The sequence below is a fragment of the Branchiostoma floridae genome, chromosome 4 (assembly GCF_000003815.2).
Source record: "Branchiostoma floridae strain S238N-H82 chromosome 4, Bfl_VNyyK, whole genome shotgun sequence".
In the NCBI taxonomy this organism is placed as follows: domain Eukaryota; kingdom Metazoa; phylum Chordata; class Leptocardii; order Amphioxiformes; family Branchiostomatidae; genus Branchiostoma; species Branchiostoma floridae.
This window is the reverse complement of record NC_049982.1, coordinates 11,396,463-11,424,218: the sequence shown is the minus strand read 5'-3', so window position 1 is coordinate 11,424,218 and position 27,756 is coordinate 11,396,463. Positions and strand designations below refer to the sequence as shown.

At 41.9% G+C, this 27,756-nt stretch overlaps 5 protein-coding genes across 10 annotated transcripts in view; 1 reads left to right on the top strand and 4 right to left on the bottom strand.

The window, feature by feature from the left end:
• Positions 1 to 572: 572 nt before the first annotated feature.
• Positions 573 to 3,627, bottom strand: LOC118414538 (protein jagged-1b-like). Its single transcript, XM_035818626.1, has 6 exons — positions 3,543 to 3,627; positions 2,721 to 3,116; positions 2,048 to 2,158; positions 1,651 to 1,776; positions 1,365 to 1,442; positions 573 to 931 (listed from the first exon to the last, which is right to left on the bottom strand). Exons 1-6 carry the CDS (start codon positions 3,598 to 3,600, stop codon positions 825 to 827), a joined length of 876 nt encoding a protein of 291 aa, XP_035674519.1. The 5' UTR covers positions 3,601 to 3,627; the 3' UTR covers positions 573 to 824.
• Positions 3,628 to 4,357: 730 nt separating this feature from the next.
• LOC118412871 (neurogenic locus notch homolog protein 1-like) lies at positions 4,358 to 9,785 on the bottom strand. Its single transcript, XM_035815922.1, has 10 exons — positions 9,656 to 9,785; positions 8,827 to 9,213; positions 7,820 to 8,206; positions 7,086 to 7,193; positions 6,722 to 6,835; positions 6,025 to 6,258; positions 5,639 to 5,761; positions 5,273 to 5,392; positions 4,919 to 4,993; positions 4,358 to 4,612 (listed from the first exon to the last, which is right to left on the bottom strand). Exons 1-10 carry the CDS (start codon positions 9,711 to 9,713, stop codon positions 4,500 to 4,502), a joined length of 1,719 nt encoding a protein of 572 aa, XP_035671815.1. The 5' UTR covers positions 9,714 to 9,785; the 3' UTR covers positions 4,358 to 4,499.
• Positions 9,786 to 12,088: 2,303 nt separating this feature from the next.
• LOC118414231 (neurogenic locus notch homolog protein 1-like) lies at positions 12,089 to 16,776 on the bottom strand. Of its 2 annotated transcripts, XM_035818133.1 has the most exons (10): positions 16,534 to 16,772; positions 15,792 to 16,175; positions 14,898 to 15,287; positions 14,531 to 14,638; positions 14,043 to 14,156; positions 13,585 to 13,818; positions 13,049 to 13,171; positions 12,743 to 12,862; positions 12,512 to 12,586; positions 12,089 to 12,297 (listed from the first exon to the last, which is right to left on the bottom strand). In XM_035818133.1, exons 1-10 carry the CDS (start codon positions 16,592 to 16,594, stop codon positions 12,185 to 12,187), a joined length of 1,722 nt encoding a protein of 573 aa, XP_035674026.1. In that variant the 5' UTR covers positions 16,595 to 16,772; the 3' UTR covers positions 12,089 to 12,184. The 2 variants fall into 2 exon arrangements, with proteins under 2 accessions (XP_035674026.1, XP_035674027.1); XM_035818134.1 differs by lacking the exon at positions 12,743 to 12,862 and having other exon boundaries at positions 16,534 to 16,776.
• A 534-nt stretch (positions 16,777 to 17,310) lies between these two features.
• LOC118414948 lies at positions 17,311 to 21,287 on the top strand. The gene is made up of 5 exons (XM_035819293.1): positions 17,311 to 17,489; positions 17,698 to 17,820; positions 18,122 to 18,230; positions 18,586 to 18,708; positions 19,341 to 21,287. The coding sequence occupies exons 1-5, from the start codon at positions 17,404 to 17,406 to the stop codon at positions 19,509 to 19,511; spliced, it is 612 nt and encodes a 203-aa protein (XP_035675186.1). The 5' UTR covers positions 17,311 to 17,403; the 3' UTR covers positions 19,512 to 21,287.
• The window catches only part of LOC118414947 (low-density lipoprotein receptor-related protein 4-like), a 66,324-nt gene continuing 59,027 nt past the window's right edge, over positions 20,460 to 27,756 (bottom strand). For 2 of the 5 annotated variants that reach the window (XM_035819292.1, XM_035819290.1), the window contains 8 exons: positions 26,570 to 26,714; positions 26,068 to 26,181; positions 25,564 to 25,690; positions 25,277 to 25,335; positions 24,978 to 25,068; positions 24,512 to 24,644; positions 24,096 to 24,176; positions 20,460 to 23,760 (listed from right to left, as the gene is read on the bottom strand). In XM_035819292.1, coding sequence (XP_035675185.1) covers positions 23,515 to 23,760; positions 24,096 to 24,176; positions 24,512 to 24,644; positions 24,978 to 25,068; positions 25,277 to 25,335; positions 25,564 to 25,690; positions 26,068 to 26,181; positions 26,570 to 26,714 — 996 coding nt within the window. In that variant the 3' untranslated portion in view covers positions 20,460 to 23,514. The remainder of the gene's footprint in view (positions 23,761 to 24,095; positions 24,177 to 24,511; positions 24,645 to 24,977; positions 25,069 to 25,276; positions 25,336 to 25,563; positions 25,691 to 26,067; positions 26,182 to 26,569; positions 26,715 to 27,756) is intronic. The other 3 variants (XM_035819288.1, XM_035819289.1, XM_035819291.1) reach the window with 3 other exon arrangements.

Sequence of the window (27,756 nt, the reverse complement as noted above, 5' to 3'; positions counted from 1 at the left end):
TTTGGGGAGAAACGTAATGAATGTTACGTACATACACTTCTGTTGGTTATATAACGTCCTTAATTTGGGGGAAACTATACAAGTTTTGTCCAGAGCTGAGGTTTGTCCAGACGAAGCGCCCCTATTTTGCGAACATGAGACAATCGCGCGTCCTCACATCATTCTGTGTCGCTCACGTGGGTCCTATCAACCATGAAATTCATACAATGTTTCTAGATCTTCCCACGATTCTGCCTAAGTATAACCTATCTGATTCATCACCATTCCACACAGATAAGATTGCGTCTATTAAAGACAAGCCAGACCCGCCCGCTATGATGAAACGGCTTGGCTGGCTACTTGGCCAGGCCTGGCCACCTGGCCTGGCTATCACGTCAGGCCACCATGATCACCCCATTCACCAACAAATCGTCAGTCTCTCAGCCTACCCGCGCTCTCTAGCCCTGTCGCGGAAGAACTGGTGTGTGCACCGATAAGTCGAATCCTCGGGTACATACACTTCATGTGTCAAGGTGTCCAAGACAGTCTTGAGAAGGCCTTTATAGCAAAGACTTTTCTATGAGGCGGTATTGGCTCCTGATGGAATTATGATAGTTGATTTACCAACATTTTTCAACCTTTATTGACACAGTGCATCAAGTCAGGAAAATGGCCATGGTTGATTGTCATTTGCATGTTTTATTTCTTGTGTACTGGGAGAGGACGTAGCTAAAGGGCGATGTCTTTTCCAGTTGAACTGGCTTGTGTAGTCACGGAAAGAGCCTCTAGAAGGACACAGAAAACCGCCCGAAACCTGCGTCGCCTGGATATCCTCCGTCGACCGATCAGCCACGGATGCACGAAAAGCCGGTTGGGCCTTCTTCCCTACAGTTCCAACCAGAACCGCAAGGGAAATCACTGCAGTAGGAGCTCTTTCTATGCACAATAGGCACTGCAGAAATACATTAACAAAGGGAAAGGACATCTTATTCAAGGTCGGGTCGCTGGTACAATTCATTACTGCGTAATTTGATTCGAATGTTGTTTTCAAATCATTCCCAATACCACGTGTCTTGGTAATGTTAACAAGATACAAAACAAAGGTGTCTAGATTTGATCTTGTCCAAGCAATTACAAAACATCTTTGTATCGTGAGTGTGCTGAGTGGAAAGTAGGGCCAAACGTATGAGGAGACACTCATTAGAAAGCTGAAGAAATAAATGGCTGCATAATGTAAACTTGCCCGATTACGCTGTCAAGAAATGTACGTACTGGGGATTGTTCCACCATGAGCGGAAGATTCAGTGACATTGTCGTGTCCTTGCACATCTGAATATTAGTACAACATTGTATCGAAACTCGTTCTTAAAATTGATGATTCTTACCGCTACAATGAGATGATATCCCGTAGACGGTGCAGGGCCAGTTAAACGGACAGGGGTTCGGATCACAGGGGTCGTCAACTAGGGAGAAGAAAAATGTCACTGCTCACTCAGGACAGCATTTCAGGAAAAATACAAATTGTTATGATTCTGAACGTCTGAATTTGTTTTAAGTACCAAAAAGAAGACTTCTTTGTAATAACAGAAGATCGGACATAGATATCGATGAGAATTGATGTCAAACAAGACATAACCAACGGAATTTTGGAAAGACAACAGTGTCACTTACAGACAACACTGTTTTCACAGAATTCCCCCAGAAAGCCGGCAGCACAGGTACAGTGGATGATCTGGCCTTGGTTGTGCACGTGGCAGCTCCCGCCATTTTGACAAGGATCCGGTTCGCATACAGTGACTGTGAAAACGTTCAGATACAATTCCCCGTTAGAGATCATTTCATGAAATGGGAGCAAAAATGACAAATTCTAGCATTCTAACTTGTAACGTTAACGTTTATCGTGGCATGCACGCAAGCACGCACGCACACGCACACACGCACACACACACACACACACACACACACACACACACACACACACACACACACACACACACACACACACTAACTAACTAACTAACTAACTAACTAACTACTTCACATACAGTAGTGTAAAGTAGCTTCTCACATGTTTCATTCTGATATTGGCCACCGTCGCTGTAGTAACAACTGTAGCCGTACAGACGATCCTCGCACGTCCCCCCAGAGTGGCAAGGACTGCTCGCACAGCTGTCATAATCTGTCGAGAAACACCGGAAATGTGATGAAACCTTCATAGTCTTTTCGGATATGCCAGTCAAGATCTTCTTGCATAATTCCTAAAGGGTTATTGACGTTTTTTTTCTCCAAGAATCGTGTGTCAACATGGCAACGCGACATTTCAAGAACACACGAGTTTGCTTTTCTGTAGTCATTTACGAGTGTATGGGTAACATCAGCATTTGTCAACATCAGCCAGTAAGAATCGAATTCTGGAGAGAGAAAAAGGCACAGGCACACCATGACCAAGCGGACCATGGGAAACTACACCTGCGTTCTAACAGGGACATCTAAAGGGCACAGTGGTCATACAATCCGTCCAATGTAGAGACGGGGTTATCTCCAATGTTCCAGTCCTGGCAGATACTCGTACATGTGCCCTTTCATCGCGGTGATTTGTAACAGCAACAACATCATTAACAACAACAACTAAGCTGTATAATTGTCAAAAACGAATATATAAGAGTGACAAATAAGACTATAGACTAGAATATAGAACTAAGATTTGTAGATAGAGGCAAAACCGCTGCACAGTAACCTACCGGCACATAGGGCGAACTTATTGTTGAAATCTTCCCCGTTCAGACCATACGTGGTGGTGTCGTAGTCAGTTCCCCACGCGCTGTCCCCATAGGCACGGTACGGGTAGTACACGAAGATGTCATCCAGGGGCCGGCAGCTGGCTCCGTGGTTAGGGGAGGCTCCACACAGCGCGTTAGCGAGAACGAACGGGGTGCGGCACTCCCCTTCCACGGCGGTGTAACTGATGCAGTCGTCCGTCCAGTGGACGCCTGACTGGCACTGATCATCGGAGTAGTAGCAGGGGAAGCTCATCCCAGCCCCCTCGCACGTGGCCTTGACGTTGGTATTGGTCATCGCGCCAGTAACAAGAACTTTATAGAAAGCCCATCCGCCTTGACTGACCACATACTGCTGGCCTTGTGCATGAGGATAAACAGAATCTCTCCTGTGGTTCATGTTTAACGTCTTGTTGTAAGTATTGTGAATAATTTCCTTGCGCTTGCTACACCAGTGTGTAAGGAAACTGCGATTGGTGCTTCACAAACAGAATATGAACTTTTGCTTTTCAGGTGACTATCAGCAAATTCTACTTTAATGCGATTGTATCTTAATTCAAACTACCGAAGAGCCGACTTTTATCAAATTATCTCCATCAACTGTCATTCCAGGTATATTCCTTCATATGAATTACCTTTCTGCAAGTTCTAATCGTCTTAGAGTGGTAAATGCAGGTAGTTGATGCGAAGGAGCGGTTATACAATGCTGTCGATGGTTGCGCACAAAGTGGCCATGATCGATGGCTGTACATTTTTTCGGAGAAAGCACCTTTAATTTGTACTCACCTTGTGACAAGGCCGGCCAGACACTGATACAAGCAATAAACAACGATAGTTTCTCCATCTTTGATGTTGAGATCCCACCGTACCACTTTATGTGCTAGGTGTGTCTCTGGGATCTTTCTTAACCTTAAGTAATTGCGCCATGCCGATGACCCATGGGAGTTCCACAGCTGCCCAACAGGTAAGGGCATGATTGTTTTGTCGCAGGTCATGAGATGAAAGACTCCTCCTGACTCCGGATTGGTGTAGGTCAAAGAGGGCTGCCTTTATGCGCGGCACTTCGAGAGTATTAATATATATGTGTCTGTTGATTCACTATGATAGCCAACGTTCGATAACCCGCACAGAGAATATTGGTGACCCTGTATCGATTGGGAATTGCAAAGAGTGTCCTTCAGTTGATAATTCGGCATTGCTACAAATAAAGATTGAACATTTTAGAGTGGATTACTGTGAGAAATGTAGTATGATTACTTCTAATGTCAATTTTACAGCTTTGCGTTGTCACACATGTTGTCAGTAATATTTCTGCTGTTACTAACATTGACGTTATAGGTTTTCTGCTTTATCCTTTACTTCGTCCACAGCCCCTTCGCAACGCAAAGCACAAGGGCGCCACTAGTTTGTGGTGCCCTAGTCAAACATGGTCCAGTATCAACTATCATGAATGAAAATGTTCAAATGCCGAATAAAGTATGTCAGAGAAGGCCTGGCAGGATGTGAACGATTCTGAAATCGATTTACTCGTAACAACTTAAAGTAACATGTATCGAAGACGAGCCCCACTCCATATGGTTTCTCCAATAATAAAACAAGAATTGGACAACAAATTCAATGTTTATGTCAGCTTTTTTCCTTTTCACCAACACATAATTTTTCAACGATTTTCGTAGGATATAGCAATAAATGATCCACTGGAGGTGAAGGGTATCCAAGTGGGAATGACTTGCGGCGGTACTATCAGCCACGGATGCACGAGTACCCAGTCGAGCCTTCCTCCCTGCAGTTCCAGCCGGGACCGCAGGATGACGCCGTGCAGAAGCCGGAGCTGATGGCCTTGGCCGCAGACGGTACTGTAAAATACGAACGGAATCTTTCCTGCCTATTCCATAAGTTGACTTTAAACTTTTTCATAAATTTATCTTCGCAATCTTGTAATATTGAAGCAAACTATATGCAAAATCTTTGTGCCCTTATTCGGCGCAATATTGATAATGTTACATGGATGTGGAACATCAACAACACACCCTAGCTTTATCTAAAAACATTATTTAATTGCTCCATGTAATCGATAGAATGAGCCATTCTACTCATGAATGACATTTCTACATACAAAAAAGATAAGCAAAACATCGAGTGAGTGACTATAGGCACCCTACCTGCACAGAAGATCCCATCCTCTTGGCTCTCGCAGGTCCAGTCAAACGGACAGGGATTGGGGTCACACAGGTTGACTGGAATATACAGAATAAGAAACAGTTATACAAAAACATACACTGTACTTGTATTCTTAAATTTTTGTATAAATGATTTCGTTTGATTATGTCTAACGGATGGATTGGATTAGAATGGTTCAGATAAAATACGTCATATAATGTAGGTGTTTCTGTTCCTGACGCACACCATTGTAATATATGTGTACATGTATGTTTGTACGTTAGGTCTGGTTATATGACAAAAAGACTACGACTATGAAACCCAGCAAGATAAACTTAAGTTAAGAGCAGATCTACCTGTTTCACAGTGGGCCCCTGTGTACCCTTGTAGACAGGTACAGATGATAGTGGAATCGTCAAAACACGAACTGCAGATTCCGCCATTCTGACACACGTTCTGCTGACACGACGTCACATCTGGGAAAAAGGCGAAGATAGAGACATGACTTCCTGTTATGGTACACAAAGAAACTTCTTCCTGAAACTTCATACCCTGTATTGTGTTTGATCGGATGGCTTTCATTGTTGTGATGGGCAGCCACTCAACTCCAGGAGTATGGCAAGTCTATACAACAGTGTGTCATTGAGACGATGGTCAGTAAATATTGAAAATCTGCTCACTACAAATTGGAAACTCCTCAGCGGAATTCAGTATGAACTCACTAGATTCGCAGACGTACTGGTGTTCCTCCTTGCATGGCTGGTAGGTTCCCATGTAGCCCACGGAGCTGTCCAGCAGCACACAGATGTCAATGTTGTCAGTCTTCTGCATCCATGGAGCCGTCGCTGAAAAAGGATCAAATAGAACGTTCTCTAGCATTGAGTCATTTGTGTCAATCTAACTGAAACATGTCACCTAAACACAATGCAAACATTCAGTCTTCTCCACGGTGCAAAGTGTAATACAACCTTTTCGCAAGAAGGGTTATCTAACTATCTATTGGGCCACACGTTTTGCTCTTGTCATTTTCCCATGATTGTCTTTACAAAAAGACGGGAAGTTACTCAGAAGAGAAATGGGTGATTGGTAAATATGAATAAGTGGTTACCAGACAGAGGGCTGTTATCCCCACAGTCACACAGCCCGAGCGGAGAGACGCCGGTGCTGGTGGAGGTCCATGTGGAGACGTCATGTCCCAGCTGTATGTAGCTGGCGAGCAGCTGCTGATCACCGCTGTCCTTGATGTCAGCCAGATAACCACCTATGCTGTTACAGACAGCAGAGGCCTCCTGGTAGGGCAGACTGTCGTTGGAGAAGTGGTAGCACTTGTCGATGTGCAAGACTGCAAGGAACAATGAGAAAATAAAGCCAGTGTAGCACTTGTTAAGTAAAACTTTAACGATAGCTTAGGATTTATTTATTAGGATTCTCCATATACAATGACAAATGGAGGGTATGGTGGAAGGATGTGACTGTCAGTTCCTTCTAGACTGCGCAAACGGTATTCGCCCAATTCATCTTGCAAAACCTGGTTGGTCAATTTTGCAAACTGTAAATTGACATTTTGACATCATGTGGGTAATAGACTTCTACAGGTCTTTTCATAATACGGGTATATGTCAGAGATCTGTAAGCGATATGAGATGATACTAACAATAGCAACACATAGTATTGTGTGATTCGTAGGGAAACTGTTGTTTCAGTAAAGGATATACACATTTACATCAAATAAGCTTCCAAGTCCATGGCACCAGACCCTCAGCTGAGGATGAGACTAGAAGAAGGTGAAGGCACATCAACCTAACCTGTTTCACAGTTCTTCCCCGTCGTGTGAAGATGACAGTCACAGCTGTACCCGCCCACCTCATCCGTGCACGTCCCGCCAGACATACAGGGATTGCTTGCACAGCTGTCAATCACTACAGATGTGTAGAGAAACAAGTTAAGAAATAGATAAAGTTCAGCTTACATGTAACTCGCAATCAAAATCAAATACATCTATGCTGAAATGCCTCTAGAATCCTATCATAAAAACGAAAACATGGTGAACGTTTTATGAAATGATATCCCACAGGCAAAACCTGGTCAATTTCCATGCAATCCTCTGTACCTGCTACATTTATGTGGAATCACAACGTAACGTGTCATTCATTTCTAAATGTATCTGACCTTTATCACAGTGTTCTCCGGTCCAGTCGTCGTCACACAGACAGGTGAAGTTCTTCAGTCCGTGTACACAGGTCCCATGGAGACATGGGGAGATCTGGCACTGCCTGGCTGTAATAAATGAACGACAAGAACATTGGTGACAGCTAAGAATTTGTTGTGGCTTTCATATGATTTTTTTGTTAGCTACTTGCGCTCCATGCGTAGTGGTATCACTTCGCAGGTAAACTGCAGAAGTCGTAGGATAAACAATCTATAACCAATAACACGAATGTCGTAATTTACAAACAGTACATTGGTCACCATCAGAATACTCATGCGTTGAAGACGTTGTTGATATCCCAAGGATTGCTCATCTTTGTTCTTTGACTTACTTTTCAAAAAGTTAAGGCGTTGGCGTGACGTAACTGGTTGAGCGTTCGGCTCGGAATCGAAAGGTTCCTAGTTCGATTCCCACAGTTCGATTCCCACCATGCCCCGACGTTGTGCCCCTGGGAAAGGCACTTTACACGACTTTCCCTTACGGTGGAGTGACGCCCATCGAGCCTGTTCGACCAATCTGTCTAACCGTGTGCCAAAAACACACTACGGATTTGGTGCGTCGATGTGCCAATATCTGCACATTGACTTCCACCAAGAACCGTTAATTTTTTTTAAGGAGGTAAAAGCTACTGGGAAATGTTCACGAAGTGTCCAAGGTATGACAGCTCTGAACGTTAGTAGATTCTGACGCTTACCAGCACACAATGCGTACATGTCGTTGTAGCTTGTTCCAGTCAGCGAGCTTGAAGATCCATAGCTGATTCCGTGACTGTAGGAATGGGCAGGGTAGTACACAAATGTGTAGTTAAGGGGCTGACAATAATAATCTGTTGTAGATCCACAAAGCTGATTGGAGAGGAATCTTGAAGTCTGACAGTTGACACCGGCATGGTCGAACTTGATGCAGTTAGACCTCCAATAAGAACTGGAGGAACCACACGAGCCATGACCTGTGTACCAGCAGGGGTAGCTCATCCCCGCACGCTCACACGTCGCCTGGATGTTGGCATTCGACATCGAACCCAACGCACGGATTCTAAAAAAGGACCATCCATCCCAGGTAGTCAGGAACTCTTGGTGACCTTATAAAACAAAGATTTAGAATTTCAGAGCTCATGTTACATGTAGTGTATCATTTCGGCTTTATACTATATATGCCAGTGACTGTACCAGATCAATGCGGCAAGCTTGTTGAATGAGAGCTATGTTCACAGATTCCATAGAGAAAGTAATGCAAAATATGATTTGTTAATTAGAGTCGAGGGTAGCAAAAGACCCTTGGTGAAAGTTTTCATTGTTCATGTTAAGTAACCTGTCAATTTGAAAATACACGTAAATGTATTTCTTTCCCGACCGTTTGTATCTCATTCTGTGGAGTTGGGGCGTTTCTAAATTCTACATACATAACATTAATGAAGTGAACAGCGTCAATGCATCGTGTATGAAACTATAAATATCATGATGTGTATTCATATGGGTCAATGATAAACCACCACTTTTCATGGTGTATCATTTAACACCAATTGCAGTTAAACAAATAAATCTTAATCAAAATGATCAACTGGCAACAATTCTGATGTAAATAATGTTTTACATAGATATCGGGATTAAACATTGCCAGACTTGATTTAGGAGCCCAAAGTCGTGACATTGTGTGTGCCTGTTCCGCGTATGTAAAAAGAACCAGACATGTCATCCTTACTTGCACACAACGAGTACTTGTCGGTGTAGTCTGCCCCAGTCATGCCCCAGTGGCCAGTGTCGTAGTCAAGTCCAAAGGCGCTGTCGTCACTCCGCCACCCGGGGTAGTACACGAAGGTGTCGTCCAGTGGTTCACAGGTATGGGCTTCGACGGTTCCGCAGAGCCGGTCTGAGATCACGTTCAGGGTACGACAGCTCGCGCTGCCGCCGTCAAACGCGACACAGTCCGTCCTACCGTGACTGCACGCCCCGTAGCCTGTGGAGGAGCAGGGGTTCCACATCCCCGCCGCTTCACAGGTCGCCTTGACGTTGGCATTCGTCATGGAGCCGACAGTGGGCACTTTGTAAAAATTCCATTCCCCGATAGTGCTTAGATACTCTTGCTGGCCTTTTGGGATAGAAAACCAACTGAAAGATTAATATTTACACAGGGAATGAAAAAGGTTAGTATACCATGGCTTCACCATGACAAATTAACCATCATATACATCATTACAGTAGATTTCTATCCGCTAATAATCATAAACTGTATTCCCGTCATGTCACATCATCAAATCATTAAAACCGATTGCTGTTAAGCCTTGTACAGCACTATTACATTGTTGTTTTTCATGGAGCAAGATCTTTGGACTCGTTAAGTTGACAACGGTTCTGATATCGGCTCATATTAAATCCATGCACACTTCTTAGTTACAGCGGTGGCAGTTTTATATTGATTACCTTAAGACCCATTGGTCTTGCTTCCTCAGACTATGGTAAAATCAACAGCATGTAAGTTTGTATCTTTCTCGTCTATTTGATCTCTAGTTTATCTAATGCAGTACACTCACCTGTGGAAGAGGCTGTCCACGCGGCGAAAGCCGCTATAAAAGCGAAGAGTTTTGACATTCTTGCTGTCTGTCGAGCTGATGGCAGACTCTATGATATGGGCGAGGTTTCGTCTGCTGTATTTGTTTATTCTGTCTCCCAGGGCCATGGGAACCGCACATATGACCAACAGGGATGGCGGCTATTTTTGTGGACCGACATTGTACTGATGACTCGGCCATTTGGACAATTGATTAGTGAAACTTAAAGGAAAGGATAAGAGTTGTGTGCTAATTCTCGAACGCTCTATTTTTTATGCAACCACCTGTCATGTGCGTGTGACGAAGTGCTGTGTCAGTGTGCAGCTGAAGGTCTTGGTCACCCCCGCCCGTCCATGTAACAATAGTGTTTTTATTTCATCATCATCGGTCGACGTGCTTACACACGACGGGGCTATACCGCCCCTTATGGGGTGATATACACTTTCGCTGGCTAATTACAAGACGTGGATGCGCCAGTAATGCAAAAAAAACTTTTTTGCATCACCTTATTCGAACTATGTTTTACGTATGTCACTCCACCCGCAACTTTGAGGAGGTAAATCATCAAGAATTGTGTGCATCTCGGAATACTAGCAACAACTTGTACCTACATGTATCTGAATCACAATGGATGAAATGTGTGCAACAACATTTTGGGCACTTGTGTAAATCTGGTACTGCATACAGACAACATTGCTCGAGGTAATTGCCAGTATGAAATGGAGAGTTTTAAGCTTTGATGCGATGATTCTACATTGCGCCATACCACTACCATTTTTAAGAAAAACTATGCACGCAAATACAAGTTGTGATTAACCCATTATCTTAAATTTTGGCACATGTGTCTATATATAGCTATTGACATGAACTTCTATAAAGATTTGACAGTTCTGTAGTCTTAAGCTTTAATTTATCAGCAAAATTTAAACGAGAAGTTAATATGCCAAGGACAAGCACGTAGGCAGGAAGAGTATTTGAAGCGCATGATAACTATCGATATGTGTCGAACCTTCAGCCAGAGGTCACGTACTTCCATCCGTCCTACCGGATTACATTGGTCATTCAGTAACTTCTTATCAGCTGCAGCACTGCTACGGACTGTCTAAACTCCGCTTTCATCTCTGAAGCCCGCGATAAGATAGGAATGTGTCGAGCTTGAGTTATTTTGGTCTGAGTGACATCTAGTCATCTTTTAGGCGTTCTCTACACATTCGACGTTGCTTATAAAGCCAGGCAACATTTAGCTTTAGGTACGCGATACTTAGTAGTCACTTTCATCTTCTCCGTCACTTTCGTTAAAACCACCACGTGCCATCAGAAACTCATCTGAGGTGAAAGAATGGTACATCATCTCAAGGAGGTTAGTGATATGATCATCAGTTGAAAAGGCCACAGAAGAGCTTATCATGTAAGAGCTTATTACAGTCAATAACAGTACCACTGACACTTCGTTGTCCCCAGTGTAACCGGGCACGGCACCTTTCATCTGCCGCCGGAGCTCAGAGAGGTCTCCTCCTTTCCTGTTTTTCACCTGCAGCTACGGGAAAAAGATACCATTTGGCTAATCAGCTGAGTAAATTCTCGTGACCTTGCGACTCGAAGCCAATTTACACATTTGTCACACGTACACACACGGCACTGTCTGAAACTGACTTCAGAAAATCAAATAGAATCGCGATGACACGTGTCCTTTGACTCCGTATTGAATGAACGATGGTGTTACATCAAACGAAACGTTACCGAGAGATGTAGCCCAAAACGTGACATTGAGCAGTACAGTGATACGTTTTCATGGGATATATAATTCTCCTTCAATGGCGAATGGAGAACAATGCCTCTTCCGCCTACTATTTCTGTTTAGCGAATATGATTTATAACTAGACATAGCTAGTAAAGATGGACTGAGAAGGAAAAGAAATAGAAAATGAAAGTTTTAGCGTATTTCCATAAATACACATACACCATGTTCGTTACGTCGATGTAGGTTGGACATCCAGGTTATAAGATACGCCAAAAAGTAGTTACTCAAGCAACTGGATATGGTTTTGAAAACGGTCAGACGTTTCAACTAGCATCCACTAGTTTTCGTCAGTGACACTGAAGTGATCTGGAAGAAACTATAGCGTAACAACATGTTCATTGCATACGTTCTGCAACTTATTATACCTTTCTTAAAAATACTTCAGTAGAAAACGATTTTTTGTGACGTAACAATCAATTTCCTTGTCTTTCTAGATCCCTCAAACGTGTATCGGACATATATTTACATGATATGGGCGAATAAATTTTATCACAATTTTTTCCTATTTGATATCACAACAACACAAGATCCTGTCAATTGCATGCCAATATTATATTGATATTAGTCTTACTCATGTTCGTAAGAATGACATTTCCAACAGTAGGTTTGCAGCAACTTGTTTTATTTCTTCTCTAGCAAATCTGATATAATAGATAATTCTGTAGATACTGCAAGGAGGAGAATATAATGGTGTGAGTTTTGACTGAATATTAGCCACGGGTGCAGGAGTAGCCAGCAGAGCCTTCCTCTTCACATGTCCAGCCGGGGCCGCATGAGGACGCGGTGCAGAAACTGGAACGAACTGCTCTCATTTCCGTTGGTACTGTATAGTAAGGAAAAACAAAACTCATTTTACTCTTTTTTTTTACAAATACACATGGCACCAAACTGCAAAGGCTGTCACTTTTTCTTTGACAAATAGTCATGCTGAAGAAACGGAAAGTTTTGATTGAGTCAAGGAGGTTCATACAACAAACATTCTGCCGTATGTCACCAGTCTTACACACAACGGCGAACCTTGAGCATAGGAAACTCACCAGCACAGTGGATCCCACCATCTTCGCTCACGCATTTCCAGTCAAGTGGGCAGGGGTTAGGATCGCACCAGTCGGCTGAGAGTAACACAGAAATTGTAAACGTACCCTAGCGAATGCTTTGATCTATGATAAAGTAAAAATCTTGATCAAAATTAAGCATTTTGTTTTTGTTTTAAGCTACATGCAACGCAAAATCTAAACACACCCCTGGATAACTTAGAAAAAACTCACTCATCTCACAGAAGGTACCAGTGAATCCTTGAGGACAGTCGCAGAAGACAGTGGTATCACCAAAACAAGAGGAGCAGTTCCCCCCGTTCTGACACTCGTTTATGTTGCATGTCAAAGCCTCTAAAGAAGAATGGAATATACATTTAGCAGCGGCGATTATTCGTAAAATGCGTCCTAACATATTTGCTCTGACTTTTCGTATCTTGACATCATTACAGTACACTGTCAATGGAAGAGGTGTAAATGTTTTCCTCAAACCCATCATTTGTCTATTTCTGGAAGTGAACCAAAGTTGATCAGACGTACCTGACTGACAGACGTAGTTGTGTTCCTCCGCACATGGCTGGTAGGTTCCCGTGTAGCCCAGGTCACTGTCGAGTAACACGCACATGTCCAAGCTTGCAGCTGAATACATCCAGGATGACGCACCTGAAATACATAGTTCATACGAGGATGTAACAGGTAACTTTGTTGACAGACACAACGAAAGAACATGGGCTTTAGTGAGGTCTTCTCCGACTATAGATACACTAAGGTATATATATGCTCTAGATACATGTATGAATTGATTCCCATTACTAACCGGGAACATCTAACGTTAATATAGAATTTTATTTGCAAGTTCGTGCCCGAGGGCTAATTGCAAGTACATGGTATGAACATAGTAGACATACAAGTGACAATGGACAGTTATGAACAATATTCTACTCTAATACTAGTGTTGGCTATTTCTAAATAGGTTGGGTTTGACTTCTTTTTCGGAAGCAGAGGGAAACGAATTTGTGGGTTTTGCGATTTCATGAGAAAAGTTAATATTCTATGAGAAATGTGAACCGACCTACCAATAGCGGAGAGAGGTGAGCCATCGCTACATGCGCACATCGACATCGGTGAAATTTTGTTTGACGTCCAAAATGAAACGTTCCGCCCGTCGTCCAGGTAGCTAGCGAGCACTTGATGGTCGGCAGGTTCGTTGACTTTTGCCAGATTACCCTCCATGTTCCCACACGCCATGGAGGCTTCCTCGTTAGGCAGTCGGTCGTCAGAGATCCAGTAGCATTTGTCGGTATAATGCACTACAATGGAAGGAGACGAATATATAATATATTCTAAACATGTCTAAAGGTTATGTTATCTCCCTACATTATTTATAACAATCACGTTTCTGGATATCAAATTGTGCCACAATTCATCTCAAACAATTACAATTATTAATATAAAGATGCCATTCAGAATATTTCTAATACAAAGGAGTGCTATGATACTACTGGGTGTCATCATGTTAAGAAAAATACACTACCTGTTTCACAGTTGTTTCCCGTTGTTTGTGGAGGACAGGTGCAGCTGTAACCGTCCTCCTCATCCACACAGGTTCCTCCGGACAGGCAGGGATTACTGTCACAGCTGTCAATCACTACAAAGGGGTAACAAAGAGGTAGACAAGTCGGCTCAGTTGTACATTTTGCATGTATTGTCAGAAACCAAAGATATGGACACGGCTGACGCTATCCTTATCATAAAAAAGCTGATGTCATATACTGTTGCGCAAATCGTGTCTTTATCTGTATCTGGTGTAACTGCCCTTAAGCTGGCCTAACACACCAGCTTACCACTTGCGATTGATGATCGTGTCCAATCGTTGATTATTGATACCCAGGAAATGAAGGTATACCTCGCAGCTCCCTATAAATCGAAGCTTATATTTGATAGCGTTGGGCGCTCGGCATTGCATGGTAACTTTCTAGTATCATTCATCTCATTTTAAGTCGGTAAAGACTGTTCACTCACATGTATCACAGTGAACTCCACTCCAACCAGCGTCACACAGACAGGTGTAGTTCTTCACTCCGTGCTCACAGGTACCATGGACACATGGGGAGATCTCGCACTGCCGGGCTGACAAATTGAATTTTTCGACACGTTAAACAGGTAGGATGCGAAATGGCCACATGCTGATCTGGGTTAGTGTTGGATGGGGGTATAGGATGCAGAGCACATAAGAAGCAAAACAACGTTTATAATATTAATCAGCTAAACTATTTTGTGTGGATTCGAGAATATCACTAATTATTAAGACGAATCTGAAATGTTGTTTACAAATAGCTAGTGTAGGGTCGTTGATCTGGTCATTGGGAAATAAATGGTTGAAACTCACCTGCACACAATGCGTACTGGTCATTTACATGGTATCCAGCAGGATCGTAGTTGTTCGCTACCACGCCGTAGGCGCTATCATATGAACCGATGGGATATTTCACATACGTGTTGATGAGAGCATCACAGCGGTACGCGGTTGTGGTGCCGCACAGTTGAAAGGAGAAAAAGCTCAGAGTCCATTGACAGCTGGTGCCAGGCTGACTGAAGCTGACACAGTCGGATGACCAGTAAGACGAACTCGTACATGTACCCAGACCTGTGTACCAGCAGGTGTGGCCCATCCCCGCCAGTTCGCAAGTGGTCTTCACGTTGGCATTGGTCATCGCCCCGTTCACACGAACTTTGTAAAAGGTCAGCCCGTCCCAGGAAGTCACGTACTCGTGCTGGCCTTTTAATGAAAAAACAACAACATTTCTGTATGTTAATTACATATGACATAACTGCATGTAACCATCAGGAATGGTATTGGTATGGATCATACGTACAGACTACGGTATGTATTGGCTTTAGCAGAAACCTAAGGACATTGATAAAAACGAAAGTTAATAGACAGACAGACAGCCAGTCATCCTACATCGTCGGCTCAATCCCAAAAGCGATAAAGACTGTCCATATTCTCCACCTCACACTCCCTGATCATCAGATCAGAAAAAGCGTGCTGTCGGCGGGCAACAGACAGTTTGACAATAAACATCTTGAAGAGATAGACTTGAACTTTGACATTGTTTTATGGACTAAAGACGCAAGAACATGTGTACACTTCAGGCATAAAAGGAAAACTGCCAGTACGAAGAGGGTCAGACCGGTACCATTCCACATCACACCACGCATACAGACCAGTCTTGAGATATCTTAAACGGTGATGAACAACAACAAGAAGTACAAAACTTACCCGCACACAGAGCGTACTTGTCGGTGTGGTTGGCGCCTTCCATGCCCCAGTGGCCCGTGTCGTAGTCAACCCCGTACGCGCTTTGTGAGCCGGGCTGGTACACAAAGGTGTCATCAAGATCCTTACACAGGTGCGGATCAGCAGTCCCACACAGCACGTTGGAGAGAACGCTCAAGGTACGACAGCTGCCGCTAGTAGAGCCGTCATATTTGATGCATTCAGATGCCCACACGCCGTTACACGTCCCCTGGCCGGTGTAGTAGCACGGGTGCCACAACCCCTCGGACTCACACGTGGCCTTGACATTGGCATTGGTCATCGGCCCTGTTGCAGGAACCTTAAAAAAGTCCCAACCGTCGACAGAGTCGAGATACTCTTTTTCGCCTTGTGAAAATTGAAAATAAAGCAAGTCAATAAGCGTAAAGTTGATGGATCTTGTGCGATCTGTGCGACAAGATCACAACATCTAACGTTACAGAAATTCTTATTACAGAAATTCTTATTATCAGCATGTGACCAACATCTTCACGTACCGGTTGGCCTATGGTAATTGTCTTTCCCTCCAGAAGACGAGTATTATCTTAAGAGCTTGGAAAATTTGGTTGCAGGTTAGCTACCGCACACCAAGTTGTACAAACGATAAACAGTGCATATAAATAGAATGTCAGTTTAAAGCTTTTGAAGTCTCGTGTCGTATTTGTGTCGCTCGACGCGACATTTCCAATAATGACAATGCACTAACCTTGTGAGGATGTCGGCCATGTGCTGAGCACAGCGACAAAAATGAAGAGCTTCCACATCATTGTCGCCAGGTCTATTCAGACTTTATGTACGTGGTGTGTGTATAGCCGTTCCGAATAGGACGCTTTATATCGCGCGCCAAGGCCATGGGAAGCATGCAGCTGACCCACGTGTATGGGTTCTATTTCTGAACTCTACTTCATCCCATTACAATGATCGTATCGATGATCAATTGCACAAACGCACGTTATCTACGTGATGTCTATGCATCTCTTCTCACTTTTGTCTGTTCATCATGGCAAGGCACGAGGGCGATAAAGAAACTCATCAAAATATCATCAAACACATTTGGGATTTTTTGGAATATATAACAAACAATGTTACATACACAAAACCGAGGTATTTAAATCTTACAAAGACAGGCACCAAAAACCAATTGATGTGATGTTTAGCAATCACCCTTTTGTATTTGTTGTGTTTGCCCTGCCTTGGGAATGCATATAACGTTAGCAACCAAATTTGAAATGACACCAAGAAATAAGTTGGAATCCCAACTGAAAAAAACATCATCATCATCATCTGAAAGAAACACCGATTGCCACCAGCTAATGGACACTGCTTGCTCGGCTTTTGACACTGTCCTATACCATCGTTAAATCTGCTTGGAGATTATGAAGAATGCCCGACATAGTAGCATTACAACGACTGCATTATAGATAATACCGCAAGGGGATGCTCGTGTTGCGGAAGTGCTATGCATTGTGACTTATGACCCTTCTGTATTTTGCAACGGCTGGCTAGCTCTTTGTTATGATCACCTTTTGCAAACATCATTGGATGCCATAGAACGCTTTATTTACCTATATAGGCAATGTTTAGGAATAAGTCATTCGAAGGGCTGCCTGGCAGCGAGGGATGTGATGTAAGTGAGGCTAGAAGATGTAGCAAGTGTTGCAGGTAGGTACCTGTAACGTTTAATAATGTTAACATTAACGTTACGTGCAACACATGTAACGTTACACGAGCTCCTACGTGTTCACTTTGAGTATGAGTCTGCATTCAGCACATGGCATGTCTTCCACTCCGAACTATGTTATGATGAGAATGTAACGTTAGATACTATTGTTACAGTACTAGTGCTTGCAGCTGTATTTGTTTGTTTCAGATGCTGCACCTGTAAGTGTTGTTCCATTGCCACTGTGGTGATAATTGTCCTGGTGTTTGTTGTGCTGTTAGCTGTTTACTTCGGCTTTGGTTACCCCATCCACGCCTCCTGTACCATCAACTGGTGAGACTTATATGTCTAAATGTATATCTATGCAAACATTAGTTGTGTCATGTAAGCTCCTGGGTTTTATATTAGTCCCCGCCCTCCTCCTTTAAACTTTGAATGTAGGAAGGCACCTCAGGTAATGTTATGGGATGATTTCTTAACCTATATTAACCTTAGCTGTTATGAGCTATTAAGAATAGATAAGGGCTAATTAAATTGAATACATAATACCCGAGCTCTGAAGGTATAGTTATAAATAATCAAACTGTGTAAATCAGCATCTCACTCACTGATGGTTGCATTCTTCCTCCCCAAGGGCCTTCCCCCAGAACTGCTCATCTGTAAACACCAGTCTGATAGCCCAGATGGAGGAGTGGACGTCTAGGGACAACTGTCTGGATGGAGGACAGAAGTGTCTGTATACGGTACAGCTGCAAATATTGTCAATCAATGAAGCACTGATTTAAGTGAGAGAGTTGTTATAGATGTGTGTAAAGATGCATTTGTATACCTGGGTTACTGGTCACAATAAAAATGCCATAGTCCTCTTTCCTACTTTTGCATGGGAAACACTTTAGTTTACGTGGCTGGAGAATCCAGGAAAGTTGAGATCTGATTTACTAACCAGCCGAGCACGTATTCTATATCTGTATCTATTAAGCCAGTATAACCACACTGGCGTAACACAACAGCTTAAAATTACTGCGTAAAATCAATTGGTATTACCACTGTGACATCTGTAGTGAAAGGCTAAAAGTGTGATCCCATTTGTTTTTGCAGTTTATCAGTTCGTCCAGTACAGAGTTGAAGGGAACCCACACAACACCTGTACGTGGTTACATTGATGACATGACCTTCACTTTCATGGACCCCCAGGACTCTCAGACTACATGCAGTGTCAAGGTAAAACAGAAACATAATAAATGTAACCAGTAATAGGCGCAGTATGCATTATTAAAAGGCCAAGTTTAAACACAGTGAAATAGTTCCCAGTTTGCTGCTGGGTTTGAACATTACTCATTTTCCAACTGAGTAAGAATGCCCATAGACAGGTCGTTTTAGATGCCCCACCCCCCCCAAACTCAGAGGTACCCCAAAAGAATGACCAATGAATCCTATCTTGACAGTGCTATTATCAACAGTCCTTGAAATCCTCTAAAAAAGGAGGAAAGGCTATTTGAGAGGCTTCAGTGCTCGCTAGTCCAAAATATCTACAAAAGAACCCTCCCTTAGTCCCTAGGTGATCACTCAAGGGACTTGGAGAAAATGGTCCGACAGTGGACAAGTGGCCATTGTAGTCACTATTCTTAATGCTTGGATCAGCGCAATGGGAAATATAATCTAAGGGATCACCATAAAGTATGGCCAGGTGATCCTTATGCAAAGGTGGTCAACTAGCACAGGCCTTACCAGCACAGGTCTGACTGTACTCTGTATTTTTCTAACAAGTAGAATGATTTCTAACAAGTAGTAAAATTCTTTCCTTATGAGACATCTGGTGCATTGTTGTAAGAGATATCTTTGTTATTTTTCAGGCCTTCTCTACCTCGCGGGTGTGGTATGCGTACCTGGACTTTGGAACCAACTATTGTAACCTGAGAAACCTGGCGGAGGGGGCGGGGCTGACCTCTGGGTCAAACTTCTCAGAGGTCACCAGGGACAGCATTTGTACACAATATACATCCAGGAACTGTGAGGTCTACTGAGGATGCTTTTAGACTGAAAATTCATGGTTTACATGTACCTCAAATATAACATGCTCATAACATGTTTACAGCCTGGCACGTGTGACCAGTTGCTGACGTCACATATTGCAAGGTTGCATGTTAATAAGATCACGGGGCTGTCTGTAACTTTTGCGCGATCGTAGGTTTACGTTCCGAAGTGATTGGTAATCTGTATATATATGTATGTATGTAGATCATAAAGGAGACAGTGGTTGTTGAAAATTTGATCAGTGTATACCTTGGTGTTGGAAGAAAGTTAAGCATTGTATCATGTACATGTCTTACATGCTGTTTTTCATCAAAGCGAATTGCACAAATCTTTAATTACAGACTGAACTGTCAGACCCATGTATCTATCATATTTAGCTGTTTAAGCTAATACTTTTGTGGAAATCTACTTTAATGTGCAGAAGTTGCAAAATTGATTGTACAAATAATATAAACATGTACTGTTTTATTAAACTGTTGCTATTGGTTTATATACTGCATTGTAAATCTTTGTGTGTGTGAGTGTAGAAATATGACGAAACCTCATTAATAATTTTAAATCTTATAAATAAAAGCAAATCTCATCCAGTACAGTCTTTTTACTTGCACCAGACCTCAATGAAAACACAAGCAAGGATTTCATGTAAGATTGTGTTATATCTTATACAAGGTCCTTGTCTTAAAATGCTTTGCTACATGCTATATCTTTGTTCAGCAGAAATATTGCTTCCTCTTCAACTTTGAATCTTTGCACATCATATCTAACTTCCTTTGATACCAGCCTTTATTTGGAATCCAAATAATGTATGAAAGGGTTGGCAAATTTGAAGTGGCATAATTCCACCTTGAAAACCTGTTTCAGGATATCGCATACAGTATCATAAAGAATAAAACACAGCCAAGCTTTAAGTACAGTGAACAAGACCACATGTTAAGTGGAGACCGGTTTACTGAAAATCATGAATTAGTAGTGATACAAATATTGCACATTCTTGGTCAAAACAAATCATACAGCGTCGGATATATGCCATTTTAGGTTTCACAAGAGCTAATGTCATGTACATGTAACAAACACTACAACATTTACATACATCATAATTTTGGCAAACAAAATAGCAATGAATGAACTACAATTGAATCAATGTAATAACTTGCAAGATACACAATCTGTTAAGAAAAGTGTTTAAGAAAATGCACACTTGCATAGAGTGTGTTCTGGAGCAAAATCCCTCTTGCCAAGGAGTTTGTTAATACTAGTAAATACTTGCACATTGTTACATTCATTGAAGTGCCTGCTGTCATGACTTTTTACGCACTTTATACAACTGTAAAATATCTAAAGAAAAACTACAAAGCTTTGACAAAGCAGTTTCAAAGACTGCTCGGTGTAACATGACATTATTAAATTCTCATGTACATGGTTAATGATATACTAAGTCTGTTAGAACAGCAAACAATACAATTTAACAATGAGGTACAAAAATGGATACTCCAGAATCTGCAGACTGGGCTGTAATATATAAATATAATACTTAATCAGCTAATTAAAGAGAGACAACCCTGGTTTTCCAGTCACTGGTGCAATGTTGCAAAATATATCTTTTAAACCCTTGGTTTCAACTCTCTCTAAAGGGCACATTCTAAACATAAAATGTCACGAATTACTATGAGACAGCCCATATCCACCTACACATCAACTGTCACATCAGCAAATAGATCAATCAATGTGCACTTCCATCTATCGGCATGAATGAGAGCTTTTGAAAAGAAAGTGGTAGCCAGAAAACATTAAGGGCACAGAAGAATAATAAAAAGTAACACAAAGAATTGCTCAGGGCACTTCCTTTTTTTTTTAGACATTACTTGTGTCTTTGCTGTCACATAATTGAGACATATTTCGATGAAAGGATGTTTTCACACAAATTAAGTGGCCCTGGTTCAAAGACTCTACTAAAGAACAAGCTAACGGTGTCCTTATTTCTCACAGTTATCAGTCACATTACAACATCCATATAGAAAAATAAATCATTAATATCTGTACAACAAGGACACATACATCCATTACAAGTCTATGTGCAAACTTACACAATAAGTAAATGTTCAAAATTAAATTTCAGTAGAAAAGGATTTATCTGACTCCCAGATGTTTCTTGCTGACATTACTGCAAAACAAATGTACCGGTAAGCTCATGGTGTGTGGATAAGTAAAGACATACTCTACAAAATTAAATATTGAGTTATAATTATGAACCTGTCTGGCTTTGCAGTTGTATAGTACAATATGTCATGCAAAGGAAAAGGTACATCCTGTACATGTATGTAATAAAGAAATAAAGGAACCATAATACCTGTTCTCCATCTCTCACAGTTGAGAAGATACCAGCTATACTTTATCTATCACAACAAACTACATTGTAGCATATCAGCATTTCATCTTACTGCAATTAATGTTGCACTTACAACAAGAAATAAGAGGTATATTTTCATAACTAACTGTCAACTTAATTGTTCCATATGGCAGTGTGATGCCGGAGAACTAACCAACCAGAACATTGGCTTGGACATGAGGCATGCCTATTGTTGTGGGAGTTAATCAATATGCTATGCAATTCAAGATGATACATGTAGATACTTTCAAATACTTTTGTCACCAAATGTAAAATGTTCCCTGGCACATGCCTGGAGTATGTTGGAACTGTTTGACTGATGTAAGTCCTTTATCAAAGTGTACACCTTGCCACGCTTGTAAACACAGGCAAAATGCAAATGCTGTTAGCATTGCTCCAATTGCCAACTGGCTAACTCAGTTTAATCAATTATTTTTTCAATTCAGGTATTCATGATCAGCTACCAACAAGCAACCTCTGCTGTTGTATGTCTTATCATCTTCCTTCAGTGAAGATAAGTGATACACCTGACCAGAATTACATCAACAAAAATAATTAGTATGTCACGTGTTGCAACAGGAATTTCTCTTTAAGTGGTGCATGATACAAATAAATATATGTTAGTAATCATAATGTAGGATCATTTCTTCAACAGAGACTCTTCAGTATGAATGAAGTTTCTCTACTCACAGTACACCAATCTAAATGTTGTGTGTACAAGAATATAAATATATGAAAAGTGTAGTATGCAATCCATGTTGCCATACACCTTGTCACTGGCTACTGCAATGACCTTTTGTTACGTATAGGCCTTATACTGCAGTTCCAAATGGAGGCATCATTTTGCAGTTTTCACATGACAACTAGCCATGCCTCCACTTGCCTCTGTGACTGACAGGGCCACCGTATGTCTAGGAATTGTTTGCCACATTCCTTATTCCTGCCACATGTCTAAGAATGTTGACAGCATCCAACTAGTCAACCTCTAGAAGTTTCTAGACATCCTCTAGACATCCTCTTGCTTTCTTCTTTATAATTCATTGTTCTAACAACTACATAAATTTAATTATGTGCATGTTAAGGCAGTTCAAGTTGAGTTAGTATTTGGTTTGGTTTGTGATTTAATACTGTTCAACATAAACATGGCCCTGCTCTCTGCCTTGAGCCCGGAATAAGTACATAGCCAGATAGTGGCCCATTCCCTTCAACTAATGGTAGACATCTCAAAGGCACTGTTTGGAAATAAATCAAGGGACTTGTCTTACCCCTGTGCCTGTCCTGCACCAGCCTAAAGAATGGCCTGTTACTCTGCACAATGCCAATTGCACGTACCATAAACACTCCATCATTTCTGTACATCAAACAATCAGTAGTCTTATTACAACGTCCAGCACCCCGTAGTCTCTTCCTCTTAGAGGCCATACAGGAGTACAGAAGGTGCCATCTCCCTCCCAAGTTCAAAATGTACAAGACAACTTACAGTCACTATTTACAAGTGGGAAGGAGCCTGGCTGTACCTGCTTCTTACGTGGAAGTACCATATTATCATATACAACCTTGGCTGCAGGTGGGTATAACTCTCAGACATAGACTTCTGACTCTTCAGTTCATACATCACTCTCTATGGACCCGCAGCAGACATCGTCTGCTTCAGCCTCATGGGCCAGCATTTTCTCAGTGACGTCTATGTCGTCTCGGAGGTCCTTGGGTGGAAGGTCGACGTACAGGTTGCCTTTCTGCCAGGGGTCCTCCTTGGTGTACGCCTCCTTGTCGAGAAGCTTGGACGCCGCCTCAGCTGCTGCCAGGTTGTTCAGCTTGGGCTGGGGGTTCAGGAGGGGGTTGGTCACTCGGTCCTGGGAAAACAACATGGGATATGGTTCATCATAACAAAAAGCAGTGCCACACATACACACAAAAAGCAGTACAGGGATCTTCCCTAGATCACTTTCAAAGAGTCAACAGCCCCTGTGTTTCACAATCATATGCTTTATGAACAGAGAAAATGACAACCAACCACACAAAAGAACCAGTTGTTTGAAACTGATCAACACCATCCTGACACCCGGGAGAGCAGTATCACAGGAATCAAAGGCATGCTGCCACAATGTTTTTGCCAGTTGCTTTATTTTTTCTCAAGCCACCCTCCCCCATCCTTGAAGCCTCCACCACTGAGTGTATCATTTCTTACCCTGACAAAACTAACTTTACTAAGTTTGGATGCAGGCTCCTCTCCACTGTCTTCTGCTATGAGTGGGTTTCTTAACTGATCCTACAGAGAAAAAAGTAAATCACAAAAATGCACATTGACACAATCCAGAGGGTCTGTCTGTCTGATAACAGGGTTACAACAGTCACATTCAAAAACATTGAACACTTCTTAGGTCCCATATTTGTTGTCTGATTGCGGTACAAGAGCAAACGGAGGACAATCTTGGGATACGGCAGACATGTACTAGTATGTGTCCTGCATACTGAGAGAGCTGTCTTAAATCCTTCTTGGCCAGCTCACGATATCATAATCGTACGCCGCATGTGAATGCACCATAAACACCACCTCCAGAGACCACAAGTTACAACTACATCGCACATCTTTGTACCACTGACCTCCTTTTTATTGTACAGCCATCTTCTGTCTCTTCTCTCGATGGAGACGATGGCATCGTTCCCTGCTCTGTACACCACGGGGTTACTGAAGGTCATGGTGCTGTCGCTAGCTGCCTGTCGCCTTTTCCGTCTTCTGGGAAAAAGTTGTACATAATACATCAACTTCTGTCCAACCAGTGGTCAGGGCACAGGAGAGTGGAAGAAACTAATTGCAAATTGATGACTTTGTCAATAGCAAAATGAAGGGTGCTGCTAAAATATACAGAGAGTAAAAGTGTTGGTAACACTTAACATTTCACTTACTAGTGAGATTTCCGTACTTGTCTAATGCATGTAGCTGGAACACAACTACCTTTCATATTGTCTTTGTTTAATCATTAACCAAGAAAGGAATCCATCATGTCCCTGGCACAACAACTGGCCCTATACAATATTATTCTGTCTATCTATCAATGCTCCCACATACCTCCATAAGAAGACAGCCAAGATGCACACTGCAATGATCACCAGCAGTAGTATGATGCCCAGGACTATGTATGCTGGGTGAATATCACCGTCTAATGTACGAGACAAGAAATTTTTTTTGATGACACATACAGTTATAAATGTATTATGTAGAAAACACAAAAGGCATCTCTACACAGATAAGTCGGATATCTTTGAAACAGAATATTGAATGTAGTTGAAGTAAAAGTAAAGTGTTTTTCAATATAAGATGACTTTGTAGTATAAGAAGAATGTTGAATGTGGTAACAAAAAAACAACCTTCTGCTCTGCTTGCTGAATTCTCAGCTTGGCAGTCTCCTCCTATTCTGTTGTCACAACTGAGGGCACAAATCAGCAGTATCAACATAAAGCACAGGGAACAAAGCAATAAATACACATGATTATGAAAGAGTGAGTCACAAGTAATAGCTAAAAAAAACACTTTACTGATATAAAGATCAGACAATTTCCTTCTATCTACCATAAGAAAATTGAATTGTGGAAAAGGAAAAAAAACCCAGTAAGATAAAAGATGAAGAAACTGAATCCACATGTTGAAGACTCACTCTACACTTGGTTCCCCTGTCCCCTCAGGTATTCTGTTGTCATGTGTCTGTGCTGGACCCCCAGGCTGGGGTGTCATGGTTACTGTAACTGTAGCCTGGGTACGAGGTACTGCTGGAACACCTGGAACTGTGGGATATATGAGACATCATGATCTAATAACTGTTACATCTGATTCAAACTCATAGGACTGACATTAAACGAGGTTACTTACAAGTAACATTTCATCATTACTTGCTTGTCAATTTCACAAAAGTCATGCATATTTATGTACATGTATGTATTCAGAAGTACAAATAAAATCTATCTGACGACATCATTTGTACAGCACATTGTAGATGTTTGGATCGTGCATGGGTAGCCAAAAGTCATCATCATTCATGGTAACCAGATGTAAATTTGGCATGATGACAAACAGACTGGACTTTAGCATGAACTCATGGATACCTGCATACATGTAGTATCATGATGATGATACCTGCTTGTAGGATGAGTACAGTCCCTACCTGTGGAGCATGGTCTGGGGCCTGGGATGTTGGGGCAGGCACACACGTAACCCTGAGTCCTGGCCAAACACAGGTGGCTGCACCCACCGTTGTCTATTGCACATGGGTTAGTCCCTGAAATACACATTCAGTTTTCATAAGTCTTTTTCCATTTCGTTACGACTTGTTCCTTAAAGCAGCATGGCAATCATCAGTATGCCTATTCTATGCTCATTACTCTCTCTCACAACTGAGTGTTAAGTAGATTGGACTCATTCCTCAAGCTACCAACATCATTCACACCACAGCTGTCCCTCAGTAAGACATCTGTAGATGCACAATTCCTGTCTAGAACTTTAATTCAGTCTGTCACCCAATCTCTCTCCCAACTGATTTAGACATCAAAAGCAGAAGGCAAACCTGTCAGTACATACATGTGAAGCACCCTTAGAAAAAATGTTTCTTAACAGCATAAACACTATAAAGTTGCCATAGTAAATAAACATTTATAAACAACAGTCACCTGTCTGCCTGAGACTTGAGACCATCTGTATGTCCATGAGGCCCTCGATGTTGCCCTGTATGGTCTCCACATTCTGCCCTGTCTCTTTGTCAGCTCTCATGATGGAGCGAGTCTGCCAGTCTGTCCAGTACACATACCCGTCAAACTGCAATACAAGAAGAGGATGATCATCAAATACAATACAAGCTACATGTATGTTTGTGATATATATTTTGCTAAGGTAAAGGATCTTCACATACACACTATTGATTGATTTCATTCAGATCAGTGATACCCCCAGAGAAATTTCATGTTAAGTGTCAGTAGATAATTTCATTAATAGCCATCTTAAGATAGTACTGCTTTTACATACATTTTGTATAATGTTCATGTGATTAATTGCCACTATTATAAGTATGTGTCTTAAGAATAATAATTTTACTGGCAGGCACTTTTCTTCATGAAATTCATCTTATGATTTTTAAAGGCAGAAGCAATGGTTCAAGGATATTGCATGATATCATGATTTCAATGTATCCTTACCTTCTTCCTTATACAAATGTTTGAGAGACTTGGAATGGAAAAATCAGACCATCAGCAAATACAGCTTTTTCGGGAAATGTATTATCAACAACATGCTAGGTTGTTAATATGTACGCTCAGTCCTTCTCAATTCACCCCTGTTAACTGTCTTTGGTCATTATTCTAAATGTACCTGAAGTGACAAAGCGAATTGGGCAAGGGTAGATACATGTTGCTGTGAATATCACAATTAATATTGTTGATTAACTGTGAAAGACGATATCTTATGCCCTACAGATTAGCTACTGCAGCTATTGTAAATCAAGAGGACTTAAATTGGTCTGTTTTGTTTGTTTGTATTGTGAAAGCTTACACATGATCCTACTCACCACAGTCAGTGAAAATGGATGTGGTACTTGTTCCACCAGCTGGACGCGATTCCTGCCGTTGAAGTCGGACGTCTCGATCCTGTCCAGGTGAGCGTCGACCCAGTACACCCTCCTGTTGATGGGGTCGATGGTGATGCCGTTGGGCCAGCCCAGGTCCGTGTCCACGATGATGCGGCGTTCGGTCCCATCAAGCTGTGCTCTCTCAATCCTCGGGTAAGCACCCCAGTCAGTCCAGAATAAGTACCTGTGACAACAGCAGAGTTAAAAGTCTACTACGAAGTTATTTGCGCTTCTAAA